At 39.8% G+C, this 27,639-nt stretch overlaps 1 protein-coding gene and 1 non-coding gene across 4 annotated transcripts in view; both read right to left on the minus strand.

Annotated features, from left to right (window-relative positions):
* Positions 1–14,851: 14,851 nt before the first annotated feature.
* Zbtb44 (zinc finger and BTB domain containing 44) overlaps positions 14,852–27,639 on the minus strand; it is a 41,090-nt gene continuing 28,302 nt past the window's right edge. The window contains exons 3-6 of one of the 3 annotated variants that reach the window (XM_085689777.2): positions 22,912–22,996; positions 20,685–20,794; positions 18,808–19,108; positions 14,852–16,340 (exon numbers count right to left, since the gene is read on the minus strand). In XM_085689777.2, coding sequence (XP_085545903.2) covers positions 16,058–16,340; positions 18,808–19,108; positions 20,685–20,794; positions 22,912–22,996 — 779 coding nt within the window. In that variant the 3' untranslated portion in view covers positions 14,852–16,057. Of the gene's footprint in view, positions 16,341–18,807; positions 19,109–20,684; positions 20,849–22,911; positions 22,997–27,639 lie in introns of all 3 variants that reach the window. The other 2 variants (XM_085689776.2, XM_085689775.2) reach the window with 2 other exon arrangements.
* On the minus strand, positions 17,781–17,887 carry LOC125416122 (U6 spliceosomal RNA). The gene has a single exon (XR_007236789.1). It is a non-coding gene; the product is annotated as a U6 spliceosomal RNA (small nuclear RNA).

A 27,639-nucleotide genomic window follows, 5' to 3' on the forward strand; every position in this document is an offset into this window, starting at 1 on the left:
CTCAATTTGCCAAGTAAGGATGTTTTGTGGGGAATGGAATGAATAGGTATCTCAGGCCAGGAAACTGGAGTGGGGTTCCTTTGGGTGGCAATCAGCAACGGAGCCTGGAATGTCTGGGAAGCTACCCAAGAACACTGGGCATGATGAGGTTAAACTCCATAGTAAGAATAGGCTATTTCTCACCTGGTTTCAGATCTTGGAATTGCCTAAAGGCTGGACCAAGCTTCTCTTCCACAGAGGGACAAACATAGCTCTCATAGGTGCTTGCAAACCCACTACCAGCAAGTGCCAGTGACAGCCATGGCCCAGCTCTGCTCTGAGATGACTCCTTTGAGTTCGTGAGAGAGACAGTAGAAAGAGGGACATAAGAAGCAAGCAGCCCTATTGCACACAGAATGATGTTTCAACATCTTGCCCCAAACAGATGTGTATGTCACACTAGTGGCAACTGGGCAGAGAGAACTAAATAGACACACCTAACTCAGGGTTTCAGTGAGCCTTGTCCCGTTCCCCACGTCTGCAGCTGTACGCACACTCGCTTCCCTTCATTTCCTAAAAAGCCAGTATTTCCAGGCGTAGGTGGACAGGCTCCATTGTCTGTCTGTTCCATTGTCTCAGCATCTTTCAGCAGGAGGCCCTGCTTTCCTGGAGTGTGAGCTCAACTTTCCCTTCCTCTTAACTCATGTGGTTCCCCCTCCACAACGCCTTTGCCTTCACCTTGGAGGTTATCACAGCTTTCCCTGCCACACCCATGATCCAGAATAGCTCATTTCCATGCCAGCTTTCTGCTACTCCATATGGTCCTGCTTAACACAACAGGGAAATTCTTCAGTTCTGGCCTGGCCAACACTCCAAGGGTGTGCAGGGATGCAGGCAAAGAAAAAAGTAGGCCCTCTAAGAGAGGGCAGGGGTTCCCTCAAACAGGAGTACATTCAGAGGCCAGTTCATAAAGGAGAGAGCAAACTTTAGCCCTCTTAGAGGGCCATAGCTAGACTACAAGACAGCATGGGAATACAGATTTAGTCCAGGAAAAAAATAAAATCTGTTTGAAAGCTGTAACTATAGCAAAACAGAAAGAAACGCCAAACTAATCATATAAGTCATGGCAGAAGAGGAAAGATTTGTTCATGAACTCAGCATGACGCCAGCTCTGATTGGGACTGAGGGTACTTGATATAGGATGACTTCAAGTCAGTGGACAACTTAAAACATCAAACTTGATGGCAAATGTCCTTATGGGCTAAGCCATCTTACTGGCTATGCAAGGACTTTTATCCAACCATTCAGATCTTCAGTGTCAAATATTTCCTGGGATAACTGCTGAGGCAACCCTTTGAGAAGAGGAAGAACACGATCCTCCACCTCCAGGGGAAAAGGCCTTAAACCTAAGACCCTGGGAAGACTGGAATGACTTAAGTCAGGAGAGCAGACAAGCTTCTTTGAGAAGAGTCACTGTGTTTCCACTCTGCATACTTGCCCTTTTCAAATGGGATGAGGGTCCCTCTGTATCATGTTGAGTGTTAGAGATGGACAAGGCCTGAGCTTATCTGCTCACTGGTGTAAATGGCGGCACAACACGTGCCGATGGCCTTGTACACAGCCCCTGCTTCCCTCCCCACACAGCCACTGGAAGGGACCAATCATTGTCATCAAGCGGGCGCAGCAGGCCCAGAGATGCCCTGCTCCATGTTTCTCAGTAATGGGGAGGAGTGGAGAATTCTATAGCTGCCTGGGGGAAAGAGGAGTTCGGTTCCTTTCTGGAGCCAAGGCCCTGTCCACCTGGAACTCTAAATTGCCAGAACTCTTTTGCCAGATAATAAATTCACTGGCTGAGGCACATGTGGAAAAGGCTAAAAGGAACTTTCACTAGCTGGGCTGAATTGGCCCCATTTCTTTCCCATTTCTTTGGCCACCTCTAGTAGCCCCTGGGCATTTCCCTCTTTCAGGGGCCAAGTCATCTGCTTTCTCTTATAGCCTGCTTGGGGCAGTGTGGATGGAGAAATGTTTCCTTGAGGTCTTGGCTGTGGGCAGCAGAACACCATGTTCCATCTTCAAGTTCAGGACTAGCCCCTGCCCCTCATCAGCCTCCCTGAGCCCTGAACTCCTGTGGAAAACAGCATGGCCTCATGAGAGGCTTCTGCAAAGGAACAGAGCCCACAATGCAGGTAGCTCTGCCTTGAACCAGGCCTGGGAAGATGGTTGGAAATGGCTGGAGGCATGGGAAGGTGCCACTGTGTCTAGGGTAATCCCCCTTGTCAGGTTTCTTGATCTCAGGGGTGTACACATTGATCATGTGGAGGGTAGAAATACCTGAGAGCAAAGGATTTCACATGGAACTGGGTACTGGAGTAAGAATGAAAACAATTCCATTGTGTTATTGTTTAAGGAATTTTGAACACAAAAACTCAAGCAGTTAAAAGTTTGGACAAGTTCATTAGGTGCTTCAACAAAAACTTTTTGATTGGATTTTAAATATTTTGTAAAGACAAATACAGAAAGCTTAGTTTGTCTTTAGTTCCTCCCTTGCAGTTAATTCCTTATGAGAACAGTAGTGGGTGCTCACACACTGTACTCAGATCAGCGGGATGAGATGGAAGTGAGGTTCAGATGGCAGCTTTGGGCAGCTCTCCACTAGTCTCCTCCCGTGCAATTACGTGATCTTAGCAGGCACAGATGATGACCACCTGTTTTCCCATAAAGAGCGATAACAGGCTTACATGCCATTGTCAAGGTGGCCTTCCATGACTGGTTTTGCTGGCTTTCCTATGCTGTAAGCTTAGCCCTAATATGTGAACATCACAAGGGTGACAGCACATACTGCCTGTTGTTTTTAATACAACTGGAGAACTGGCAGACTCCTTTTAAGGACCAGAACGACTTCTGAGCTCTTGGACAACCAACACAACACTTGTTCATGTGGAGGGAGCTTCACTGTTGTGACAGACGCAGCCAAGGGTGGAAGCTGGCATCTTTGGGCTGGCGTGGTATCTTCCATCTTTAATTTTAGCACGTGGGATGCAAAGGAAGGTGAATCTTCATGCCTGGTCTACATAGTACATTCCAGGCCAGCCAAGGCTACATAATGAGGCCCCTGTCTCAAAATAAGACGCAGGCTTTCTCAGCTGATACCTAAGTTGGAGCTAGTCTGTGGGAGGCCAAGGAAGTGGGTGCATAGTCTTCGCGATTGGGAATTAAGCATTATTTGTTTATTTATTTATTTATTTATTTTTTGTTTTCAATACATCCTGACTGGAGTGTCCCTTTCCTCCACTCCCCCACCCCCATCAACTCCTCCTTTGTTTTCCTTCAGAAAAGAACAGGCCTTCCAGGCTACAAGACTAGGCACAAACCCTCATATTAAGGCTAGACAAGGCAACCCACTATGAGGAAAAGGGTCCCAAAAGCTGAGGAAAGTCAGAGAATACTCCCCCCCCCAATTCGTACTGTTAGGCATTCCACAAAAACACCAGGTTAACAACCACAACATCAGCAGAGGAACCCTAGCACAGACCCATGCAGGCCCGACTGCCACTTCCATCCCTGTGAGACCCTATGTGCCCTGTTTAGCTGATTCTGTTGCCTGTGTTCTCCTGGTATCCTCGGCCCCTCTGGCTTCTAAAATTCTTCCTCCTCCTTTTTGGAGGGGTTCCCCTACCCCCGAGCTCCAGTGGGAGCGACACTATGGAGCTGTCCAATTTGGGCCCTCTCTCCGCCTAATGCTTGCTGTAGGTCTCTGCATCTGCTCCCATCAGCAAGCATTCTTTTTAAACTACATTATTTATTTGGGATGTGTGTGGGGAGTGATGTGTCACAGCACAGAGCTAGTCAGACAACTTACAGGATCAACTCTCCTTCCACCATGTAGGTCCCAGGGACAGAACTCCAATACAAGATTGATGGCAAATACCTTTACCCAGTGAGCCATTGCATGGGCCCTTCATTATTCTCTGAGGCCGGCCTGTAAGTGCTCCTCAGGACAGGTTGGGCAGTTTGGATTTCATTCCCTTTAAAGCACCTGGAAATCTTCATTCCCTAACGCATTCCCTCTCTAAGGTAATGTGCCTAATACCTTTAGCCTGCTTTTCTAGCCTTCCTGCTCACCTCAGGTACCAGGAAAGTTGAAGACGGGGGGTATGTACATGTAAGCTAAGGTTGTGCAAAGCATCTTGTGGCATTATCTCTTGTACTGAGTGTTATTCATGATGTGGGTGACCTGAGGCTGCATGGCGGCAGGGGTCCCCTGGCAGGTGGGAAACAGAGCTTGGGTAGAGTTTATTTAGTTGGGGGCAGGGGTGGAGAGAAAAAAGTGAGAGGAAGAGAAGGGGAAAAGGGGAGAAGAGTGGAAGAAGGGAGAGAGGCAGAAGCTGCCTCTAGAAGAGGCAAGATGAACACAGAAAAAGCACAGGCTGGAGAGGACCTGAGATCTTAGGAGTGGGTGGGGCATGTCTCTTAAAGGGACAGGGTACCCAGGTGACAGGCCAGGCCAGCAGATCTACAACACTGTGGCCTTCAAAGAGCATGCAAGAGCTGGAACTTGGCTGCTCTGTGAATAGCTTGTAACTGGGGTGCCTTCACTGACTCTTGGACTCCTGGTCTTAAGTGATTCTCCTGGCGCAGCCTCCACGTCATGTTAGTTGGCTATACATCTTTTTGTTGACTTCAGTGGTTGTGGCTCGAGTTCCCCATGCAGCACCTGCAGCACCCTTTCCAGCCACATTCCCATTTCTCCTTTGGCTCTAAGGTCATCAGTGAGTCCAGGATTCCCTAATGTGCTTGCTCTCCCTACCAGGACCCGCAAGGATACTTACTGATTTCTTACCAGGTACCAAGTTTCTTTTCCAACCACTAAGGGTACAGTCATTGACTCCAAAATAACAAGAAAAGAGGCACAGACTGGGTCACGCTGGACCCAGTGTCCTGACTGCAATTCTGCCAGTTATCCATCTTACCAGGCTAATAGCTACCAAAAGGTACTCAAAATACTTGACAAAAAGAGTGATGGGTGGACTAGATTTTTTTTTCAGAGTTAAATCTTCATTTAATTGAGTACCTGCTATTACTATGTACCAGCCCTTCAACAGACTCCTCTTCTAGACCCTAAAAATGAGGAAGACACTGTCCTTGACCTTTAAGAGCTCATGCTTTAGTGGGGAAAAGACATACACTCAATAATGGTGCAATAAATACAAACAGGCATTTCTGAGGAAGAAATAAAGCGTTTCTGAAATAGTTGAGGAAGGCTTCAAAAAGTACCATCAGATTACTGTTGTTTCTGATTATTGAAAATGTTTGTAACTGTAATTTAGGTCATGAGGCCATTGTTGAGATTGTAAAAAATTTCACTTTATAATGGCTTCATGTAGTAGGAGGCTGATTGTTTCCAGCTGATCAGCCCCGAAATAATCACACAGAAACTATATTATCTGCAATACTATTTGGCCAATACAGATTTTTAAAATGCTCAAATGACCTGAATAGATACTTCTTCAGGGAGTATAACTGACCAACATAAATGGGAAAAATGCTACTGTATCTTTAGTCATCAGGAAAATGCAAATCAAAACCACATTGGGATTCTACTTTCACCCCAGTCATAATGGTGATCAACAGCAAATATGGGCGATGATATAAAACAGGCCCTTACACACAACACAATATAAAGTCAGTGTGGAAGCTTCTCAAAAACAAAACAAAACAAAACCCCAAATGACTCAGTACCAATCCTGGGAACACACAGAGGAATCTAATCAGCCCAAATATAGATACCTGCACTCCCATGTCTACTGTAGTATTGCCCATAATAACCCAGTTATAAAATCAGCTTGTGTGTCTATCTACAAATGAATGGATAAAGAAAATATAGTTCATGTATACAATGGAGTATTATTCAGCAATAAAGAATGAGATTCTGTCATTTGCAAGAAAAGGGATAGGCATATTAAGTAACTTATCCCTAGAAAGACAAGTATTGGAGTCTGTGGACTTAGCTCAGATGCTGGAGACTCTGGGTTCTATCTTCAGCATGGCAAACAACTGGAGCCAGGACATACTTTAGATTAAGAGGACATGTACCTTTACATGTGAAAACAAAAACTAAGATGACCTGAAGACAGAAACGATTAGGGGGCAGGGAGAAGGATGTATGGAGGTGAGAAAAAGGGAGAATGAGAAATTGTGACAAAGAACAAGGCATGATATATTCATGTAGGAAAATGTTAGTCATTATTCTGTACAACTAGCATGTTAATTAAGAGCCAAAGAAATGGCTCAGTAGTTAAGAGCACTGACTGCTCTTCCAGAAGACCCACATTCTCTTCCCAGCACCCACGTGACAGCTCACAACCATAATTCCCTATGCCTGTGACACTGTTTTATCTCTTAAGGGACTTTAGTTAACTGTCACTTTTAGTCACCTGACCTCAGTCTACCAAGATGTTTTCCTGTAGCACGTACTAACCTATATATCCCCCCCCTCTTTGGTCCTGCCTTCCCCCCTCCCACAGGACAACTCCAGCAGGGCAGGATCTGTGCTTGTATGCCCAACACCACACCTTGTTCTTGGGTTGTCCAATGCTTATGTAAGGAATGTCTGGAATACTCAATCTCAGCAACTTGGTGGGTTCAGTAGATAAATTCTGCTCAAAAACAAGTACACTGATAAGAAGCTAAGCATCATACAACCATTTTAAGGAGGGACACTTTCCTCGGCCTGATGCAAGCTCGCCCTTCGATCTGTAGTGATGGGAATCATACCTGGGGCCTCTGGCACGTGAGTGCGCACTCTACATGCAAGTTGCAGTTTCCCAGTCAGAACTCATTCTTTCTTTATTCTGGAGTTTCCCTTCAAAACCAAGACCAGGCTGCCAGAGCAGTGGAATAGGCCATGGGTAAAGGACAGATATAGTACATATTCAACACTGTTGGGACCCAAGACTTGCACTAGGCTCAAGGCCCACTTTTCAGTCAAACCTCCAACTTGCTGCTTCTCTGGCATCTCTATTCTCTCATCTTCTCTTGGGCTCTAACTTGAAGTCTGAGGAACTCAATAAAGTCTGTATTTGTTCTCTCAAAACTTCTTAATCTTTCTAGAGAGCTCTGATCCTGGTCTTTTGCTCAGTTAACATGACCCATTTTCCTACCAAATACAGTGTGTTTGAGACAGTGCCTCAAAAAATTCTCAGGCCATTGTTGAATTTCTGACCCTCCTAGGTGCTGGGATTATGGGTGGGTGTTGTATGCAGTTCATGCTCTGCCAAGCTTTCATCACAATCCTGTTCAGGAATGCCATAATGCCCAGCCAACGGCCTTGCACTCACTCAGAACTCTACCTGAAACACCCTCTTCTCAGGAGCCACTCGGTGCTGGCTCCTCCCCAGGCTTTTTCTTTTCCTGTCAGTCAGGTCAAGTCAGGGCGTTCCTCTAGTTTGTTCTTTTTCTTTTGAAAATTCTTTACTTCAAAAGCCATCATCTCCAAAAGATTGAGGGTTCATCCACTCAGACAGTCAAGAGCCTGCAACCCAACCTGTAGGTGAGCAGGATGGTTGTCAATGACAAGTAATGAAAATAGAGAACATTATGTTAAAGCAAGGGGAAGCCCCACTTGCGAGCAGGAAAGTGTGAGGCATCTCTGACCTGGCCAAGAGCAGTTGTTCTAAAGATTAAAGATCAGTCTATGCTACAGTGAGTTCAGGGCCAGCCCACTGGACCAAAAGAGGAGAGGAGGGGAGGGGAGGGGAGGGGAGGGGAGGGGAGGGGAGGGGAGGGGAGGGGAGAGAAAAGAAAGAAAGAAAAACGTTCTACTGGAGGATCCTACTATGTACATATGTATGGACTGTAAGAGAGCATTTCTGCCTTTGGCCCCAATTAAACCAGAGTCTGGGAATCTTTATTTGGTTGTGTTCTATAGCTACTTTCCCAATGATTTCTAGATGGCAATTTACCTGAGGCTGGCCACATACTAGCTGTGCACAGAAGTGGGGTGGGACGAGTATTGATCCTGCCCAAGTTTCCAAGTTCTCTGATAAATGAGACTTATTCAGTAAATGCTCCTAGTAAAACCAACAAAAGGACTTAGGATAGAGGACAGAGGTCTGGGAAGAAGGTCAAAGACACTATGTCATGCTGCAAGGTAGCATAGTAAAGTCTCTGAAATAGCCTGAGAAGCTGGAAAAGAAAATCAATGCTTTCAAAAGGAAACAGAAGAGAAATTCTGAGGAGGGAAAGAGAGGTAAATACAAAGATGGCAGAGAAGGGTCTGTTCCTTGTATGAAGTGATGGTGACAGCTATACTGGATTTTTGTTTATCGCTAAAATGAAGTGTTGTCTAGTAGCCTGCTGTATACTGCTAATAAATTTTATGGGTAAAATTTAAGCAACTAAAAACATGGTCATGGAAAAAATTAGGTAGGAACTGACAAATGGAGGGTGGGAGGAGAGTCCTGTATGGAAGTTCTGCCAACTCTGCTCATGGCCTTTGAAATGGTCTTTCCCTATTTATAAAGTACAATTACTTCAATATTTTTTGGTAGGAAAATCCAAGTACACCGATCAGAACTGAAGGGGAACAGGAATGGCAGTGTCAACCCTGGTCACAGAGCAGTCTACTGGAGGGGGTGCTTTCTAGTTTAAACACACCTATCTCTGTTTTTACATCTGTGAACTTTACTGATATGAAAAAAGAATCACATTTAGAGGATAGAGATTTGCACACACCTCCCCTCCTTTAACGTTTAGTAGGTTTGCAATTTGCTACTTTGTTTTTCTTAGAACAAACTTTCTTGTTTATAAAAGAAAAGGCTCGAATTATTAATTTTAACTTTAACCAATTTAGAAGATATATCTTTGGTTGCTGCTTTTAGTATCATTCTTTGAATCTTTCTAATCATAAAAACAGCAAGATAAAATCATCTTCAATTCTCCCTCTGCCCTATTATGTATGGTTCAGGATACCAAGGAACGAGTCTGCTGACTTTTAGAGATCTGATAAACTTGTTAACAGTGCCCACTACCAAAGCACTTCTTAAATAAAACCTGTCTGTCCCTGAACCTAACTGACTAAAATGATCCTGGCTGATTGAGCTCATGACAGTCATCTCCTTTGAGGCCCCTTTTAGGCTTGCATGGGCACACTAACTTCCACAATGAGCTACTTTTCCATTTCCCACTTGTTTTGATCCTGTTTGCGAGCCATCACTGAAATGGCAGCAATGTGTCTCTAGTCAATATTAAATAGAAAATAATTTTTAAAAAATTTCAGAGGCGGGGTTGGGGATTTAGCTCAGTGGTAGAGCGCTTGCCTAGCAAGCGCAAGGCCCTGGGTTCGGTCCTCAGCTTCAAAAAAGAAAAAAGAAAAAAAAAAAAGGAAAAAAATTTCAGAGGCAACCCACCACCCAGTAAGTAGTTTTATCCAGGAACCTGGCTCCTAGCTCCAAGTCCTGACAGCTTCCCCAGCTGCCCTCTTTGAACATGGTACAGTCGGATCTGCACTCGGGCAGACGACAGCTGCCCTCTTTGAACATGGTACAATCGGATCTGCACTCGGGCAGATGACAGGTGCTGTGCAGTGTAAAAGTCTCTAGACTGCACATACTCAATAACCAGGTCCTCCTTCTAGTCAGCAGTCAATGACAACAGCAGGAAAACTTATTTCATAAAACACCAGTAAGACATTTTAATGATGAAAAAGAAAAATCAATCTTAGTCTCATGTTTCTATCCAAAAACACTCAAGATTAATTTTTCCCTCTCCATCCCTAACTGCAACTTTATTTGTGATCATGTAATAAAGGCCAGTTTAAAGATTAAAAAAAAAGTTTAAATCTTTTTAAAAAAAGATTAAGTAATCAGGCTAGCAAAAAAGTACTCAATACATACTTTTCTCATATCAAACAAGCTATTATTTCAGTACAGTATTAACTATACAGAATATATACAATACACGTATGTTCACAAAGCAAACACTAGGCTCAGAACAGATTTGGAAAAACATGATATTCACATTGATTACAATAACTCTAAAAATGATTGTAACGTTGAAACGGCACTTAGTTTACAAAAAAGTCACAAAAATATATATATATATATGTAGTCACCAAGAACCATGGTTTCTGTAAAATACTAATAGCCAGATACTAGTATATAAAATGTGAAGTTATGACACTGTATACATTTTTTTAAAGGAAATCAAACAAAACAATTTAAGACCATTTGTAGGAAGTCAAACATGCCAAGTAATTTAGCTATGGCCACTGTCACCAAGTAAAGCTACACTTGAATGAGATGACGACAACTGGGACAAAGCTGGTGAGCTGGGGACTGGCACAGTGGAGGGGGTAGAGGACATGGAAACACTCCTTCGTGTAACCGAATTCACATTTTCTCCTCACAAGTCCCCTTTGGCCTGTTTCACAGATACCAGTTCCCCAAGAGTCGTTACTGCTCTAGCTGGCAGGGTAGGAAGCTTCCCTGACCTCCGTGTTGCCAGCTACAGGCAAATATTAAAGCATGCATCAGCTACACGGAACACTTGGCCACCGTCTGGCAGACTGGTGCAATCTCTTTCCAGGCTGCTTTTATTGAAAGGACTCCAGTTTCTAAATGGGGCCAGATTCATATATTAGCCCTGTAAAATAGTGAGCTACTGTAGCAGCAAATATGAAATCAGAGACAAAATGTAATTTTATTTTAAAAATTCCTTTGTTACATCAAAGCAATTGTTTTCACCTTTAAATTTGTTTCCCCTCACCAGACATCTTTTCCCCTATCATTGAACTCTCCAGTTTCTTACCTCAAACTGACTTTCTTATTATGGGTCTAAAAAAAGATACTTCCTAAGCCTGGAAAAGCTTTAGTTTACTCTTAAAAATGGGAATACAGGAATTTTAATGTTTAAAAAAAGTCTGTTCTAAAAGTATCTTTCACAAATATATATATTTAAATATTAAAATAGGCTACCTAAGATTTTTTTTTATAAAATGGCTTTTGAAAAGATAGTAGAGGCACCAATAGGCCACATACTATTTTTCAAGGTGAACATAAGGTGCCACAGGGTGCCTAACAAAGAGGCAGGCAACATCTAGCTGATGCAACAGGTGACACCAGTACCAGCAAACTAAATACATCATTGGAACTTGGGTCAAAACCAAATTTTACCCTATCAGGGACTGCTGTTTCTTTAAACATCAGAAGCCATCGTTCTGTATAAGCAAAAACCAAAGTTTAAGATTTTACTTCTAAATACCTGATGCCAGTCACTCCAGGGAGCAGAAGCACAGCGCACCTTTCAAAACTGCAATGCACGCTCAGAATGAGAGGCGTCCCTTGACGTCTGTCAACTTGAAAACTGCTACCTAAAATGACAAACCTGGAGAAGGCACACTCACACGCCAGCCACAGAAAAGGCTCTCTGGAAATGAGAACTGCAAAAACAGCTTCCCTGTCTTGAAGACAACACAACATTCCCTAGTGCAGGGAGGCAGACTCCCCAGCAGGTGATGCAATTTGGTAACCAACATTCCTTCACACCATGACTTTTCAAGTTCTAGGTACGGTCAGACTGGCATTTGAAAAAAACAAAGGAGTTTAGTAAGAGTCATGATACTATAGCTCCTCAAATGATTATCAGTGATTTTACCAATAAGACATCGCAACTGAGCCCAGGGCTTTAGGCTTAGCAAAATTAACTTAATAAAGAAATAAAGGACTTGACTTTATATAAACTTGACACTAAAAAGAAAATTTCATCTTAAACTTTAATTTTGTATTTTATTTTTAATTAATAAAAATATTAATTAAAATGTTTTCAACCATGGTCTGAACTAAGTTCTTTGCAACTGTTGTGTATAGTAAACCTGGTGTCTGCTACACCAGTCTGGGCCTTACGCAGGGTAATGAAGTCACAGAAACAAATGAAGACAGCTTCGCTGCCCTGACGCTGCCAAACCAAAGCTCTAATGCACTGTCTGAAATTGCTACAGCAACTATTTCTAAAATTATGGAACTATCTTTTATGTTATAAAAACAGAATTATGATATGGGGAAACATCTAACTTATCACATCAGTATAAATTAATAAATAAAAAGTCTAACTCCTGGTGGTAGCTGGATTTTAAAAAAATTCCATGTCACTACATTCTGTCAAAATGACACTGATAAATGCTAATATAAGCAAAATAAGGAATCTAATTTTAATGATCTTTCTTAAAACCTGTGTTTAGTTATAAATGCTCCTCATAGTTGTCTTTACCATGATAAAGTCTCTCTGCTCCCTCAATTCTTCCACTGCCTTCTGGCTTCTACACATTCTCTTAGTAACTGTGAAAATATATAAAAAAAAACCCAGATGTCAACAACTTACCTTGAGAACCCATATTTGGGTGGCTTGCTCCGTATGTTAGCTTTCCTAATTTCTTCCCCACCCCTAGTTAAGAGCTCAAAACTCGTTCCTTCACTTAGATGTAGACTTCAGAGTTTTAAGGCCCTTTTGGCAGATGATGCAGTACCAATGGAAATTTCCAATATGCCTGTTCACTACTTCCAAAAATCAAAAATCTGTTCAGTTAAAATATCAGGACTGCTCATTTGTCGTCCTAAGAAACAATTCTGTGATATTTGTAGAGAATTGAAATCTACCATGACACTGCATGGCGATACACCTTGTGGGAAATTCACAGGTAACAGACTAAAGCAGTCTCAAAACCTACACAGAAGCCACTAACTGCATAAGTGGCTCCTATTAGATTAATAGAATAAAATAAGTTGTTTGGGTTTTATTTTTGTTTTTTGTTTTAAAGGAGTGAAAGACTTAATATAGGAATGGGATCAGTTTCTGGAACAGGAGAGACTGGCTCAGCACTTTATAGACAGTAACTGGGTTACCAATGACTCAGCTCATCAGAGGCATTGATTACTTCACTCTATTTCGTAAAACATATTAATAAAATACAAGTATTTTTTTGTTTGTTGGTCTTTAATAACAAAGTATCTTAACATGGAACCTATTTAATGGGAGTTAGACTGTTCAAATTTAAGACTAAATGAGGCCATTTAAATATTTTAGTTCATTTTGTTTTAACAAAACTGTGAACTTAAAACCAAATGCCACCCTCCAAAAACCCAAAACAAAAGCTAGTTAATATAATGAACTGTGGTTACTTGAAATAAAAATTAGGACTACTTAAAATGGCCAAATAAGACATATTCATCCAAACACATTTGTGGATAGCAACTTTTATCTACATTCATTTCTTGAAAAGTTCAAATGCAGAAAGTAAAAGCCACGGTCAATTTGTCTTTACATCAGTAGAATCACTCGCATATACAAGTGATATGCATTTGGATTTGCAATGTGTGATAGGAGGGGCCAGACCTAATACCACGGAAAAAACTTACTCCTAAAGTACATCCTATCTATTTGGTAATTGGGGAAAAAATGAAAACAAAAGCTTTTCTTGTATAAAATGCTTAGCTTTTAAAAAAGTAATACATCCTTCATTCTAAAATTTAAGCCCTTAAAATATCACAGAGTTACCCTCTTAGGCCTTATGAAAGATAGTTACCTTAAATATTCTAAACAAAAATGTTCTTCTTCTTGGTTACCGTGGTGGTTTCTATGGAAGGGATCATATGACTGGCATTCATCTCTTCAAAATGTTTTCCATACATTCTGGTAAAAAGTACTTATCTAGGCATTCTTTCTGACATCAACAAGTTTCAATAAACCTTAAATGTTACTACATATAAAATGATCTCTTGCAGTTGTATTTCCTATTATAGACCCATAAACAAATGTCCTCAAAGATGTAGATTCTCACTGGAACAGAAAAAGGCCTTTGTATCATTTCATATTAAACTCTGGTCAGGCACCTTTACAAAATATTTGGGCAGTTGGCAACTAACTATACGTGTTTTCACGGTATACTCAAATCTTTCACAAAGGCTGGCTACAAGATTTGTCATCAGCAATGAAAGTTCACAGTGAGGAGTGTCCTTAACAGGAGGCTGCCAGGGACATCCTAACTCAAGAATTCTTAGGATAGGGTAGACTAAAACACGTTCAACCAAAAAAGCTGAAAAGAATTCAAAAGTTCGCCTCTAATTTATTCTTCCTTCTTTTTTTTGACTCTTAACAAAATAATAAAACTTGGAACCAAAAACATAATTCTTGATAGCAATTTAACACATCTTTGCCATTTTAAAATAGGATTTTGAGTTTTAGAATTTACTTATTAGTAGGTACAGTTTTAGAGGATCATATATGACAGTAAAGTAAAAATTATTGACTTTCATAATTTTTTCTGAAAGTCATATACCTATGCTTGGGAGCAAGTGAGTCAGATGAAAAACTGGAAATAAAGGCCTAGGGTTGTGTCTCAGTCAAAGATCATGTGCTTATGCTGTCCAAGGTCCCGGGTCCAATTCTCAATATTAAGAAGAAAAAGTAGAAGTAAGGTAGCAGAATATGGACAAGGAGGAAGAAACTAAATTATAGAATTAATAAATTTTAAAGAAATAGGCTACTATAATGTAAAAAGTAAGGAAGGTTTGGCATTGGAACAAAATTCAGATTATGTGTTTGACTAAGAAGCTAGTTTCCTCTGGGTGTGGTGACAAGTGTCTATTATAATGCTAGAAAGAGTTGTGAGGGAACTGAGGCAAGAGGACCATGAGTTCTCGGCCAGGCTATCATATGGCGACTTATGATCCTGTCACAAAACAGAAGTATTCAATGTCAAATAACGAACATATGTTGTTTCTATTTTCTGACCTATCAGGTGCTATCATAATGATGAACCTTGGGGTGATTTTCTATACAGAAAAATTACTCAAAAGTTCATTATTCATGGACTCATAAATATTTTGAGATCAAAGAGGCTTTAATGGCACCAGATTAAAAAAAAAAGTATATCCCAATCTAGGGTATCATATAAATGTCACCATCTGAGTAGCAAAGTTTTTAGATTTTAGTCTTTAACAACCCCCAATTTCTGAGTCACAGATGATCATTTTACAACCTCTTCTTATCTCTCACATTATTGCTTACATCCTGTGAAACTATAACCACTTTTAACAAACTTGGCAATACCTCAAACCATTATAGAATAAGGATAATGTATTGTTGTCGTATGTGATCTTGTAAACAATCTTAATTGGGTTAAGAATGTAGCCTCAAAACAGAATTCTTTTATTTTGTCCAAAACAGCACAGCATAAACATCCCCAACAATACATAAACCTATATATAAAATATAGAATATCTTCAATATTTTTCTTTTATATGGCAGCACAATAGTATATGCAAGTGAAAGAACTGTTGATGGGACAATAGGACACTTCTCTGGGCAATGTCCTAGCTAGCCAGGTATCAGCATTCAAAGGCCAGGTAAACATTCATTCTAGTAAGAAAAACAGTATTAAAACAATTCCTATAAAGCTGGGGTATACATACCTCATTCTGTACCCTGGCCATTCCATGCACAGCCTGACTTCTCTCAATCACACCTCTTAGCCTTTGGAGTGGTACTATAAAGGTACAGGAAATGCCTGCCCGATACCATTTTTTTACCATGAAAATTCATAATGGCTTAAAAAAAGAATATGCTGGATTTCAAAAGTTATTTACCTTCATTTGAAAAAAATCACCATAAATACTTCCAAAACTACAGGGTTTATAACACCCTGCATCTAGGAGTAAACATTTACTTAGGCATTGTCAAATTCTGTTTACTAACTTCCCATGAGCCCTCTCATCTTAGGAAGGTCAACAATAACCAGGTTTCTTCTGATCTGCTGCTGCCCACTTTTAACAATGGGAAGAATTGCCATGTTTGAAATCAGCTGCTTCTCCTTAACTCTCAAGAGTTTATGTTCTGTTTCAATGTTATCTTACTGTATACATACAGAAGCAATCTCTCAGCTATGAAAAAAAAAAACAAAACAAAGCAACCCTCCAATTTCAGGGCTTACAAAGGGTACCCTTCTCTGTTTAAAAAGTTAACTTTAAACATTAAAGACCAAGCACAGGCACTTTCCAAAAACCAAAACCAAGGCCAAATCACAAAACTACTCGATAGTTATAGAAGACAGCTCTGACTTTGGGGGGTCATCTTGGGTGGCCTCAGCATGAGCACTGGTCTTTGGCTGCTCTTGCACATCCTCCTCCTTCTCTGCAAGCCCACCAAGAGACCCCAAAGGGAAAGAACTTTCACAATTCTGGGTTGAGGAGACCTGTGAAATCACAGGCATTTGAACAGAAGAGTTGCTTTCAAAAGTGTTTTCTCCAAGATCATACTGAACAAGAGTCTCTTCTTGCTCCTGGTTTAAGTAGTCCGGCACTAAGAAATCACTAAACGGAAGGCAAAGAATAAAATACAGAATTAATTTTCAAACTACAATAAAGAAATGTCATTTGTATAACAAGAGTAGAACTTTTTGTTTCACTAATTCTTCAATGAAATTGTTAATAAGCTTTCCTGAATATGAACTGAAGTCATCAGTAGATGCATCACAGCTCCCTATGAGCAATAAAAAAAGATTAATGATCACTTCCAGTGGTTCTTTGGAAACTTCAATGGTCTTTCTGAATCTACGCACAGGAGTCTGTATATAACGTAAGTGGCACTTCACTAAAGCAAAACTCATGTGACTAATGTAAATGTTTAACTTCTCTTGGAACACACACTGAGTAGGAGGTATATATAAACCTCCCTCTATATTACCAACTGGATAGAGGTTAGCTAAGAAGCTAAGCCCTTATGCATAGATGATGTTACATATATTCTACAGTGTGAAGCTGAAAAATGGAGAAAACAGTGCTCATTTTACTAGCAAATTTAGTATATGCAAACAGTAACAAATTACCTTTCAATAATAAGGATTTAGAAAGAATCTCTTATTAAAAATAAGTAAGATATTTTATTTAAACTTTCACTGCTGTGTTGGGTGGTGGTGGTACTTGCTTTAACCCCAGCACACAGAAGGCAGAGGTAGGTGGATCTTTGTGAGTTCAACACCAGTTCAACACTCTGGTCTACAGAACTAGTTCTAAAACAACAAAGGCTACACAGAGAAACCCTGTATTGAAGAACAAAAAACAACAAAAAAACCTTCACTGCTGAACTTAAGAGGATATTATGATAGATCTGTCAATAACACATTTGAAGTAACCACTTAATAATTTGAGAATTCAGTATTAATAAAATCTGTTTGTCTGCAAAGAAATTTCTAATGTCTTGTGATGTATTTCCTAAATAGTCTTCAGGGGTTAGACAAGAGCAGTATAAGATACAGGGCCCTATATGGGAAATATACACATAGGAGTAGTGAAACTGAACAATTTTATTCCTAAACAATTATTTTTATTAAGTATATAATCTAGCTTTAGTAACAATAACCACATATTCAGAATCAGAAGTGATTAAATAAAATGAATGCCTGGTTTGAAGGGGAAAAACAAAATCTATTCATGAATAATTTGGAACTGAAAAGATTTTTTTTTAAAAAAAAGAAGATAAATTAAAAACTAAGGATTTAGAAGGATTTTTTTTTCAGTTCAAACTCATTTCCCTTTATTAAAGTCCAAGTTACTATTACATGGTTTGATACTCAAAGGAAAATTTGTTCAAATAAAATTTCCAGGCAACTGTTTTAATCAAGTAGCAATAGCAGTGAGTCCTTGGGAAGCCCATAGAGGGGAGTTTACACTTTGTCAAGGCCCAGTTCCTCTGGAGTGGAAATTCCCAGTTCATTTAAAGTCGGTCTAAGTTCCTGGATGACATAGGGATAGAAAAATATGGAACGCTTCACGAATTTGCGTGTCATCCTTGCGCAGGGGCCATGCTAATCTTCTCTGTATCGTTCCAATTTTAGTATATGTGCTGCCGAAGCGAGCACTAGAAGGATTTTTATATTTGAGAAACTAAGAGGTAGAATTCCTAGGAAGTATTAAAAAACACACATAATAGAGTTTTATATCTACAGGAGGATTTAGATATCATCTTATTAAAACTTGTGTTTTATCTTCAGCTAAATTTTAAATGATACCTGACATGCTCAATCAACAGCAGAGCTAGAAATAGAACCATATTTACTTGGATAACCTATAAATCAGAAAGATAATATCATAATAAATTATTAATGCTAAAAGCCAGAGCACTAAACCAAGTAAAACAGGAGACTTACTGGATCTAATCATATCCATGGTAATAGCTGTCAAACAATGCTTTTTATTGATCAATGGATATTCCTTCATATAAGATTTCAATTTTTCTTTTCCCTTTTTCAAGACAGGTTTTCTCTGCATAACACTGGCTGTCCTGGAACCAAACTCTATGAACCAGACAAGATCTGCCTGAGTCTGCCTCCTGAGTGCAGGACTAAAGTTATGCCTCACCATCACCACCCAGCAATATAAGATATTAAATAGGGGGGTGGTGCTGAGGAACTTTGCTAGCGGCTAGTCTGAACTGCATATTACTAAGATATTCCTAGTAAAATTTAGTTAAGATCCAATATAGAAATTTATTTAACCTCATTAAAAAAATATTCAAGAGCCTTCTGTGGGGATATTTTTACTATTTGTTTTGTAGTAAATATCTTTTTAATACTATACAACTATACAACATATATGACTTTGTCACTTAGGAGATTTAGTAAAAGCTTATCAGATCAGGAGATCAGAGTTTATATGCACAGTGGCAATTGAAAATGGATGAGACTAATTAGCTGGCCACCTGCTAATAGAATAGAGGCTGCCCTAAAGTAGGAGATTTAGAAAGCAGTTTTCCTGGTTGGGTTTTCACTGTGCACCTCACCTGCTCTGGAAGTAGTTTGCTAGCTCTGATGCTTCATGGTTCAGACTCCTCAGGTGCACGATTAAATTTCCAGAGTTGGTGAACATGGCGCCACATGTTTTGCACTCGTAAATCCGAGGCTTGCGGATAATGTGCCGGGAAACCCTCATATGGTGTTTATATTCCCCGAAGGAAGTGAAAGTGGCACTACATATCTGGCACCGGAAACAGCGTTTACCTTCATGCTTTAGGCGATGCATCTTTAGCGAGTAAGCCCTGGTGAACTTTTTTCCACAGCGGTCACACTGAAATGGTTTAATTCCTATAAAACAAAACAGCAAAATACCATCTGAAAACTAAAATAAACTAAAAGGTCCTAAGACCTCACGTCTGAATAACAATTTTATAATAATTGAAAAAAAAAAGTGAATAAAACAAACGTTTTTCAGAGGTGTTCCATAATATTTAAAGTCACTAGTGCTTAAAAAAGGGCAAAATGGGGAGGAAACAACTGGGTACTATCCATTGAATTGTTTTCTGAATCATGCATTTAAAAATGAATTAATCAAAAATGAATTAATCGTCCTGTTAGCTTTAACTGTCAGCATGACAACAGGTTAGAGTCATATCAGAATGAAATCTCAATTTAGGAATTCCATGATCAGATTAGCCTGCATCTCTCTGTGGGACTGTCTAGATGGCTGACTGATGTAGAGAAGCCCAGCCCACTGTGGGTAGCAGCACTCGGTAGAGTGCATGGTTCTAGGCTGTGTAAGAAAACTAGCTAAGTATGAGCTTGTGAGCAAGCAGCAATTCCTCCAGCATGGAGTCAAACCTCTAGCCACAAAACACACTTAAACTATACCACTTAGACACCCCAACTCCCCAATAAGAAAATATATTTCATTAGAGAGGTTTACACTGAAACCTATCTGTTAGGATTCATGTAGGGTATGTCATGATTCATGGGCCTCTGGGCATGTCTTTGAGGATTTATCTTTAGTAAGTTAATTGGTGTGGGAAGATCTAGCTTAATTGCCAGTGAGATCTTTTCCTGAGCAGGGAATCTGGACTGTATTAGCAAACAGGGCAAGATGGATACTCCCATGCATACATTATTCACTGCTCTCTGAGCGTCACTGGATCAAGACTGTTCTCTCAAGTCCTGGCTGTTATGACTTCCTTGCCATGATGGACTTATTGTAGCCTGGAACTGTAAGCCAAATAAACCTATTCTCCTTTAAGTTGCTTTTCTCAGGGTATTTTATCACAGCAACAAGAAAACTAAGATACTACTTTAGATAGAAATAAGAGATTACATACATCTCTGTATGTTATGATCATGATAGGCTCACTTTATGGTAAATAAGCTTTTGAGTATTTAATATTGTTAGATATTAATAAAGGGAGTTTTGTTCTCTGTATAACAGCCTTAGTTGTCCTGGAACTCACTTTGTAGACTAGGCTGGCCCTCGAACTCAGAAATCCATCTGCCGTCTGTCTTCTGAGTGCTGGGATTACAGGTGTGCACCACTATGCCCAGCTTAATAAGGGAGTTATAAAGTATACTAACAGTATCATCATAGTCACTATCACAATTTGGGGGCAGGGGAAGATCAGAGCTAGTCAACCTAGTGTCATCTGACTTCTCTGGACTTTTAACTTTTTTTCCCTGTTCTCTAATACACCTCCCTCATTCCACTAAGCCTCCACTTCCTTTCTTGGATGGAGGCTTTCTATTATGTAGTCCAAGCTGATCTCAAATTCTAGATCTTTCTGCCTCTGTCTCTTGAGTGGTAGGATTACAGGCATGGGCCAGTATGCCCAACACAAACTCTATTTTAATTGGGAAATGTTTTGGTATGCCCCTTATGCAACAACATCAAAGGTGACATTACCTGAGTGGATAAGCATGTGCTGTTTTAGGTTCTGAATACGGGTGAATCGAACCCCACAGGTTGGACATTGAAAAGGTCTGTCTGGACCATTTGGACTTGGTCGTTCTGTACTGCTGGTAGAAGGAGCAATGTAGAGTTGGTAGGGATACTGAACATTTTCCAATCTAAAAAAATAAACCAAAGAAGGAAACCAGGCTCTGATTTTTAAGTTGAACACACATCTCTGCTAAGCGAAAAGAGGAAAAACAAAGACTTTTACAAAGACTTTCACTTAGAAATATTTGTTAAGCAATATTACTGTGCAAAATGCCTGTGTCTTTCAGTATGAACATAAACCCCTCAGAACATATCACAAGTTATTTTACCTTAGATACCCTTTAATCTCTTGAATTCCCTCTTTTCTGCTCCTGTTTTAATTTAGGCCATTATCATTCCCCACCCCCCTTTAAATCTTGCTAAAAGTGTCCTTTCAGAATAAATTCTCAACCCCCACCAAGGGTCTAAATCTACTCATATATGAACTCTTATCTTCCCATATCTAGCCTCGTTTTTTGGTTACTCTCCCACTCCCCAAAATATACTTGATGCAAAATAATTCCTCTAATGTACCATACGCTGTGTTTTCCTACAGTGAATTTTCTCTACAAGTCTACCTTCTTTGCTTAAGTCGTATTCACTCATTTTATAAAATGTAGTTGAGTCAGTACCTTCTCTTCCTGAAAACCTACACTGGTTTACTGCTTCAGTAGGTAATCTCCTAAACACAGTACAAACTCCCTGCAGATTATTGTTGATGATCTGCTTCCCTACATCTTCTACCTCTTTCCTTCCCTGAAAACTCAATGGAGCTCAAGAGAAAATGCTATTTCACCTCCATATTCCCATGACTTGGCAAAGAACAGACAGCTTGATTACTATTTAAAATTAAGGAATAAGGACAATTAAATAATTTTAATTCATAATCTTCCAGGTTGAACTACCTGAGGATAATACATCTTTGAATTCTTCAAGTTTTCAGCAAATGTAGGTATTAAGACTGTTCTGCTCTCTATATATGAGGAATTATTCATTCAGTAGAATCTATATTCAGTGGTGAGAAATAAGTAATAATCATAGAAAAGGACCAGAAGGTAGAGAATTGAATCAGAAAGATCCAACAGTGATTGGGTATTGGTTTAAGCTGGTAGTCAGAAGGTCTGAGAACTGACAAATCATTGATCTGAAAGCCACAGTCAAAGAAGGGGCTGGAGAGACGGCTCAGTTATTAAAAGCACTGGCTGCTCTGCCAGAACCAGGGTTTGAATTCCTGTATCCACATGGTGCCTTACAACCATCTGAAACCCCAGTTCCAGGGAATCTAATGCCCTCTTCTGGCTTCTGCAGGTATCAGGCAGAGATATAGTACACAAACATATATGCTGGCCAAACACCCATATATATAAAATTATTAAAATTAAGAGTGAGTAGAAATCAGGGGAGGAGAAATTATTTTAAGCAAAGGTTATGAGATAAAAAGGATCAAAGGCAGGAACAATATGGACAGTTTTAAGAACTGATGAGGGTCATGTAAATTTGAATCATGCAGGACTTTATAAACAGCAAAGAATTTAGATTTATTTTTGTTTTTAGAGACAGGGTTGTAGCCCTGGCTGTCCCAGAAACTCATTCTGCAGACAAGGCTGGCCTTGAACTCAGAGATCTGCCTGCTCTGCCTTTAATACCTGCTGGGATTAAAGGTATGTGCCACCATCACCCAGCAAGAATTTAGAATTTAAATAAAAACCATGGCATCTTAGTTAAAAATGAAATGCTCTGGTAATACATGGAGAATGGACTTAAGAAGAGAAGAATGTAATCAAGGGCCAATTTCAAGAAAACTATGGTAGTAAGATTATTTAAACCAACGTGACTGTAATACAGAGGAAAAGTGAACTTAAAGATTAAATACAGGAAGACGAAGTGAGAAGCGATGAGATGGAAACAGGATAATACACAGTTCTCGGAAGCTGAATGAAGACAATTCCTCGGGAATTATGGATGATATGTAGAACAGGACTAGGGAAACTGTAGCAGGCAAGAGAGCAAACATTATATATAAGGGGGGGCTAGACAAATTTGGAGATGTGCAAAATTGTAATAAAGTCTCAATAAATTTCTTATACAAGTCTGAATTTAGAGCTGTAAGCCCAACCTTCATGAGAAAAAGACACACTATGTTGGTACTAACCTGTCGTCATCGTCTGCATGAGCATTGGTGCTAGAAGTGCTTTGAAGTGTAGGCAACCCCTCTGTAACTCCTTCATCTACTGAGCCTGTGAAAGGGTTTTTAAGAGGGACAGTTGTTAATGCATGATGCAAATAAGCCAAAACGTTAACTGCACGCCACAAACACAATCCTCTAACTTATCCAGTGTTCACATTCTATTAAAAAGTAGTATTTATATTTTATTTTTGATTAAATGTTGTTTTAAAGCCAGCAAGATAATTTAATAAATGTAGCTTAGCTTTAATATTTAAATTCTTTCAGGTATATTTCTTTAATAGAAATTATGAAAAAACACAACAATTTAAATGCAAATTGAAATCCATATAAAATTAAAACGATACTTAACCATATTTTTAAGAAAGCATTTGACAATTTAGATCTTTTAAGAGTTGCTACAGAAAATGTAAAGGACAGGGGTCTACATTGAGAGATGGCATAAGCATTAAGAGCACTGGCTGCTCTTCCAGAAACCTGGGTTCAATTCCCAACACTCACATGGTAGCTCACAACTGTCTTTAACTCCAGTTCCGGGGCATAAGACCACCTTTTCTGACCTCTAAGGGCATCAGAATACAGGTGGTGCACGGAGACACATGCTGGCAAAACACCCACACATAAAACAAATAATGGAAAAAATTAAAAGGACAAAAAGTGAACACTTAAGGGGCCTCCATACAAGCCACAATGAAGTAGTATCCACATCCTACAAGTCCTCACTGATCAGTAATCTCCCTTACTCCAATAGCCCATTTTTATGTTTATTATCTGGTCCCCCCCTTGACTTTAAAAGTAATCTTTTTATCAAATATATGTACCAAACATGCTACCACTGACAGTCAGTGTCAGTTTTAATCCCACTAAATACAGTGACAGGGCTGGCTGTGGTTGTGCTAGCGACTATATGGCATCTATGTCTGAGTTATTTATTATTTGATATTTATGAGAAAGCTTATCAACCCACTAAAAACAATACAATTTAGTATCTTGGTTTATTTACAACCCCCCCAAAATCCCACAAAAAAGTTCAGTGATGTCTAGTTATAAACTTTATATGTAAAGTTGAATTACATATTCATACATATTCATGGGGTTTGCTTCCTCAGACACTGTAGACATTCATGTTATATATAATTAGGTTATTTTCATTGTTATGGAATATTAATAACACATCCCCTTGTAAGGGCAGTATGAACTATGCTTGTGTAAATGCTCTTGCAGAAGTAACTTAACGCACATATGTATGATCCAAATTTCCCTTCCCTATTGGATTATAAATTTTATACCTTCCCTACTGTTTCTACTGGTTGGTTATCTTAGTCATTACATATATGCTGGGCTGGGGTGTGCATGGACAAAGACCTGGGTTCTGTCCCTAACAACTCCTTCTTCTAGAACCTGGGGCAGGGTATAACTTACCAAGTCTAACCAAAACCTTTACTACTTCCTACACAATACAAAGATGGTCAACAGCTTCAACTCCCTTTCCTACTTGTTTCAATTCTATAACAAATTTTCTGGTACTTTGTATGATTAGGCCTACAGATATCACTGTGTTGTATAAGTAATACTTATATTTCTGCATGAATTTGTCTGGATTTTTTTGGGGGGGGGGGCGGGTAGAGTCAGTTTCTCTGTGTAGTCCCAGCTGTCCTGGAACGCACTCTGTAGACCAGGTTGGCTTTGAAATTAAGAGATTCACCTTCTTCTGCCTCCCAAGTGCTAGTATTAAAGGTGTGTGCCACCACTGCTGGCCTGGTCCCTTACATTCATAAAAGACAGAAAACAAGTCCACAAACAACCGGGTTAAGCAAGGAAGCAAGGCAACAGAGAGACACACCTACAAAGAGAAGATGACAGAAACTTATCATTTTAATGTTTTGTTGAGAAGAGACAAAATAGAGACTATTAGAGAAAGAGGGTTTGATAAAACATGCAAATATAAGGGAGAGGATATTGCAGAGTTTACTGGCCTGTCCACATGTTGCATACCCAAAATGACTGACTATGTGTGAGTGATCTAGTGGGTGACCACTTTTCAGGGAAGTGGTTTTTTTTTCTCTTTCTTTCATATGCATGTAGTCATGTGTGTAGGCCAAATGTACACACCTGGCTCTTTCTTGAATACACTGAATTCAGTAAAGTCTCTCACCAAACTCACCAATACAGCTAGTGTAGTGTAGCCAGCTCTGGGGGAGTAGTGGGGGGTGGTCCTATCTTCTAAACAATTATAAATCCTATGCTTGCCTGGTTTTATGTGGTTGCTAGGAGATTTGAACTCTGGCAAATGTTTTACCCAATAAACTACCTCCCCACTTTCCTCCTCCCTCTTCTAATCTGCCAACAGTCATAGATGACTGCTACAGACTAGTCCTAGAGTTTGAAGGACAAGGAGCAGGTTTAGTTCTAGTGATCCAGTCTTTTAAAGTGAGCAACCTAAGACTGAAAAAAACCTGCACTTGCTCATATAGAAACCTGGTTTCCATACTCTTCCCTCTGGGTCTAGCAAAGCCCTCAACACTCTCTTCTCAACTAGAGAGTCTATGACTAGTTAGTTCTGTATTCTTCTTAAAAAATATAAGGCCCATAGGTAGGTGGTGGAGCATGCCTGTAATTCTAGCACCTGGGAGGCAGAGGCAGGCAAATCTCTGTGTTCAAAAACAGCCTGGTTCAGAGAGAGTTCCAGGACAGTCAGGGCTACACAGTGAAACCCTGCCTTGAAAAACCAACAAAACCAAAACCCTTAAAAAAAAAAAAAATAAGGCCCTTTCAGTGTGGGTTTTTCTGAAACAGGGTTCTCATGTGGCTCCTGTGGGTCTCAAATTCCTTACAAAGCAGAGGCTGGCTTTTAACTTCTAATCCTCCTGTCTCACTTAAGTGCTGGGAGTACAGGCACACTATCGTGCCCAGCTGAAAATCTACAAGTTTTGATTACACAACAGAAGACCTCATTTATTCTTTCAGAGAAAGGGAAAAAAGGAGGAGCAGCAAGGATACAGAAGAGCTTCTAAAGAGCTAGAAAAAACTATTTAAAAATTACAAAAAATAGGGCTAGAGAGATGGCTCAATGGTTAAGAGCACTGGATGCTCTTTCAGAGGTCCTGAGTTCAATTTCCAGCTCACAGCCATCTGTGATGAAATCTAGTGCTCTCTTCTAACATGCAGGCAAAATACTGTATAGATAGATAGATAGATAGATAGCTATAAAAATAACCTCTCCCAGAAAAGAACAAACAAGCATGATGTCTAACTTGATGGTTCACAATCAAAACTCAAATAATGGCAAACCTGAAAGTGGAGCTCCTTCAAACTTTCTGTTTCCCATTCAGGATTCTAAACCTTTTCAGAATTACCACAGACCAATGTACAGCTACTATAAAGAATACAATGGTGTGAGTACAGCAAAGAAGGTTCTGTCATGGCTGATACCAGACTTTTTTGGTTCTTGCACAGCAGGGTCTTATGTCCAGATATTCTTTCATGATCAATAGTAGGTTATTTGGAAGACTGCTGTTGATAGTTAAAAATAAGAAGTCATTTGGGTCACCGTGAAAAAGCCTAGAGTAGATACTGCAGCAGACAGGCAAAGTCAGGGTTCACAAGATAGTAGCTGAGACACAAAACCTGTGATACTCAAACAGTCTCCAGAGGTAGAATTCAGGCTTTCGAGGAGTTCTGGACATCAGTACTTCTAACTGGTCACATACACTTCTTGCTATCACAGATGGTTGTTTTCTTGCCAAGAGGCTTCTTAGGAACAAAAAGTATATTACCCTTGGATCTTCTGGTTTTCCCTGGAGTCTATCACCACACAACTATCATTCTTCAGAACCAACAGTGTGTTAGCTCATCTGTGAGAAACACTACTCCTGACATACCTGCTTGATAGTATTTGAGTCCCATCTTACTAACCTGAAAGTCGAGGGAATTGGAATAAAGATATAAGGCTGGTTATTGTTCTTGAAATGCAAGTACATACGGTTGGTGGTAAGGTTCACAATCGTGGCCTTCATGATCTTGACTATCACATAGCTCAGGCCAAGGCACCAATGTGAGTACTTTATGAACAGTGAGGCCAAATGCCCATGTGGGATATTATCAGGGTCCTATTCCATTTTGGCTAGGGTCCTCAACTTCAACACTGTAAGAAAGTTGGGCCAGAAAACCATATCTGAAAATGTATTTCACCTGGCAGTTTTCATAAGGCAGAGAAGGTGGCAGTGTTCCGTGTTTAACAGGTTGCCTGGCTAAGCACTGCATGATGGCAAATGGAGCATTTCTGATTGCAGAGCCAGAAGACGTTGCCCAACACAAGCAATATTTTGCAACACGGAATTGGACAAAGGTCTTAACTAAAAATAATCGGCTCTAGTGATCTGTAAGCCATTTTGAGTTGGGGTCCTTCCGGTAACTTTATTTGGTATCTCTTCGATCATCTTAAAGAAAAAAAACCCCAAAGCCCTAAAAGCCTTGTGGTGTGATCATCCTTGTAAAGGAGTGATGAAGTAAACTGTTCATTATAGTCTTTGGTGACAGGATTTGACAGAAATGGTAGCCTAGGAGATTGCCTAGCTGCCATGCATTAAAGCTCTTTAATTAACACTGAAGACTAGAATGTGTAATTTTAGAATATGTAATTTTATTATGTTAAAATTAAAACCTTCCTTTTTGTTTAAACAGAAAATGGGAAAT

This window comes from Myodes glareolus, chromosome 4 (assembly GCF_982192425.1).
Source record: "Myodes glareolus chromosome 4, mMyoGla1.1, whole genome shotgun sequence".
Classification (NCBI taxonomy): Eukaryota; Metazoa; Chordata; class Mammalia; order Rodentia; family Cricetidae; genus Myodes; species Myodes glareolus.